Raw genomic sequence first — 3,418 nt, 5'->3', positions numbered from 1 at the left:
GTGGTGAATGTGAAGGCCCGCCTGCTCTGCGCGTCTGGTGACCTTGGTCACTACCGGGCCGAGAGGGGACCCACGAGTCCACATGCCCATCACAACGACGTTCAAATGGTCAACCGGGAAATAATGCAGCATCTTCGTCGGCACTAGCCAGGTTTTCACGAGTCGCTTAACAGTGGGGGTCAGAAACATAACAATGGCGGATTTTCGATCGCGCACAACGTGTTCGTAAATTAACTTGCGATCATTCGCCTTGTGTATTACATGCATCCGTTTGCGCGTGACGTCTGGGAGTATGTCGTTGACCCGTTGGAATGCGTCCCATTTGGCGTAGACGGGCAGCCCGCTGGCCTCCAGGTCCTGCAGGCTGTTGATCTCCCCGCGAGGCTGCGCCGTGGACAGCTTGCCCAGCAGCAGCCCCTGGTAGGCGGCCACCAGCACGACGCACACGAGCAGCCACACGCCGAGCAGCGGCCGCAGCGCGCGGCCCGCGGGCGGGGGCGTCCCCGGGGCCTGACCCAGCAGGGGCGCCAGGGCCAGCAGCAGCGCCGCGCCGCGGTCCCGGCGCAGGGTGCAGGCCAGGGCGGCCGCGGTGAACAGCGAGGCCAGCGCCGTGCCCAGCCACACCGTCGGCGAGAACTCCACCAGGACGGCGTCCATGGGGTTGACCACGGGGCCGAGCCCAGCGGGGACCAGGACGACAACATCAATATTCTCCGAGAAGTAATTAAAGTTTAGCTCTTTATCGCTCATAGTAAGCATCATGTATTGATACAAGAGAGCGTCCAAGCGGCATTGACTGCGCTGTGATAGCATTAGATCCCACATGCTAGAAAATTCAGCTTTTGTTTGGTTTGGAAGCAAGAAATTAACGCGTTTTATCTTCCGTGGCTTCTTGGCGTGCTGTTCCATGAAGTCACCAACATTGAACAGGTGCGAATTTTGTTGTCTTGAAACTGAGATTAAGGTGAAGGGGTCTGCGGGAGAGGGCGGTGGCTGCCACTGATCGCAGAACTGGGTGAACACGGCAGCCCCGCGCAGCCATCGGTGCTCGGCCGGCGACCAGCGATCCACCTCCAGGAAGGCTCGCGTCGCTGTGCATTTGTTTACGTAGCTGACTGCTGTGCCGTCCACGGTGGAGATCACGAGTCCATTCTGGTGACCGCAGTTTGTGATTCGCGAGATGTGGTGTACAAAAGTTGTGTTCCGGAGCACTTCGGCCACGGGGCGCCGGGCGGAGGCCCAGAAGAGGATTCGCTGTATCCTGGGCAACGCCCGTGATAGCATCGCCGTCAGCTCGTCGGGTTCGTTCCCGACGACCATGAGGATGTTGTGGCTCAGTCTCAACCTCACCAGTAGCCTGTCCATGTCCGTCAAATACGACATGCTCGTCAGCACCACCCGGGGCGTCTCCCGAGGCAGGTCACGCAGGAAGTCGTCCGTCCAGCGCACCCGGCTCACCACCATCACGCCGGCCTTGTGGGGCCCCAGGAACGCGGCCAGCAGCGCCACAGCGCTCGCGGCCTCGGGGGCGGGCGACACGTCCACGACGGGCACGGCGGACAACGCCCCGGGCGGGCCGGCGCAGAGGAGCGCCACGGCGAGTACAGCGGCCATGGCGTGCATTTGGAGCGTACTGCCTGCTTCGAAGGCTTACCAACTTCTCTGCTGCTCTGGCTGAATCCTTATATTGATCGGACCATAGAAGTTGCGCGTCAGGGCGTTATCACTTTACTGATCTCTCAGCTTTGCGACATTTGTGATTGACTTATCACGTCACTGCTGCCTGCAAACGGTTGCTCTATTCAGGAATTCGATCGAGGACAACAAAAAGGTCTATTCAGTTTTAGTCAAGACGCCAGAAAGTAGGCGACGCAGGTGCGGGCGGGTTCGCTTATTCGCTCACCTCACAAGGGAACCTTTTTTAGGTGTATGTCATCAGACAATATCTAGAAACTGCGGGTACGAGATAATAGAGTGTGTCTGAAACAATAACGTGCTACTGACCCGAAAAGCTGCTTGAGACGGGGATGTCCTCCACCTCCTGCAGTTAAGAACCCAGAAAAAAATGAGCCACGAGCACTGGGTTAAAAGGCGGTCTGGAAGGCGCAGCATATCGAGAGGGCTTTCTTCTGTCTTGAGCACGAACAAAAAACTGGAAAACTTTATTTTCTGCGAAGCACAATATCAGAAGACAGTAAGAGTAATACTAATGCCGTCTTCTACACCGCTTAAAACAGGGTGAGAGGGGGGTGGTGGAAATGTTTTTCAAGTGAGCTCGCGGCGAGCTCAGGACACCCGTACGTGCGCACATATCTGGACGCAGCTTACTCGACCCGACACAAGCATCGGCATCGATCCCTTACTTTGACGTGGTAACTGCAAGCAGGCACGTGTATGTCCGAGCCTCCACGCCTCCTCCGGCGCGTCGCGGTCGCGCCCGCCAGGCGGGACACCCAGCGCACTCCCGCACGAGCCCGCGGGCCTTCTAACCGCGGCACCCAGATTGCCGTGTGACTTTTCCATGTCGGTTGGAGGGACGACGGCGGCAGCAACGGTAACGCTATGCGAATATAGAGACCGTCTAGACGTTTCGGGACAAATTTCTGATGATGATGATGATGTGTTTAAGGGGAGGGGGGAGGGGGCATGCAAATCCTGGAGGTAATTTTCTACCTAGTCCAGAGGGACAGTTGGGCTGCAAGCACGCCAGCAGTCTGCTCGCAGTCGGTCAGCAGGAGAGCCCGGAACAGACACACAACGCCGCTATGACGCCGATCACGGCCGCCCTGCTCTGCGGCGCCCTGGTGGCCGCGGCCGCGCTGGTGGCGCGGGCCCTGCGCGCCTGCTACAAGTTCCGCAGACTGGAGCTGGACATCCCCGGGCCGCCGTCCCTGCCCGTCCTCGGCAACGCTCTCGACCTCGTCGGCCTGACCGAGGCCAGCGTGTTCCCGGCGCTCATGGCGCTGTGGGGCGGCCGTCGCACCCTGAGCCGCTTCTCCATCCTCAATAAGCTGCACGTGTTCGTCACGGACCCCGTCGACCTCGAGGCCGTCACCAAGCGCCGGGACCTGGCCGACAAGTCACACTTCTTCTACGACCTGGTCCAGGTCGTGGCGCGGTACGGCCTCTTCCAGATCAACGGCGACCTGTGGCGCCGGCACCGTCGCGCCCTCGAGCCCGCCTTCCACGTCGAGCTCCTCGAGCGCTTCGTCGACAACTTCGCGGAGGAGGCGCAGGGATTCGTGCAGCGCGTCGTCCCCGGGCAGGAGGTCGACGTGCGCGAGAACGCGAGGCGGGCGGTGAGCAGGTGAAGTTTATTTGTTTAAGCTGCCGGCCGAGACTGTTAGTGTTGAAATTTTCCAGAAACGTATTTTTTAAAAAGATTTTTTTTTTCAAAGTTTTATTTTTCAAACTGGAA

General features: G+C 59.1%; 1 protein-coding gene across 1 annotated transcript; it reads left to right on the top strand.

Annotated features, from left to right (window-relative positions):
* Positions 1–81: 81 nt before the first annotated feature.
* LOC113210802 (probable cytochrome P450 4aa1) lies at positions 82–3,311 on the top strand. Its single transcript, XM_052275865.1, has one exon. It carries the CDS (start codon positions 2,607–2,609, stop codon positions 3,309–3,311), a length of 705 nt encoding a protein of 234 aa, XP_052131825.1. The 5' UTR covers positions 82–2,606.
* The last annotated feature ends 107 nt before the right edge of the window (positions 3,312–3,418 follow it).

Source organism: Frankliniella occidentalis, unplaced genomic scaffold (genome assembly GCF_000697945.3).
Source record: "Frankliniella occidentalis isolate FOCC.00 unplaced genomic scaffold, Focc_3.1 Scaffold1072, whole genome shotgun sequence".
Taxonomy (NCBI): domain Eukaryota; kingdom Metazoa; phylum Arthropoda; class Insecta; order Thysanoptera; family Thripidae; genus Frankliniella; species Frankliniella occidentalis.
Note: the sequence above shows the minus strand (reverse complement) of the source record. Positions and strands in the feature narration are given on the sequence as shown.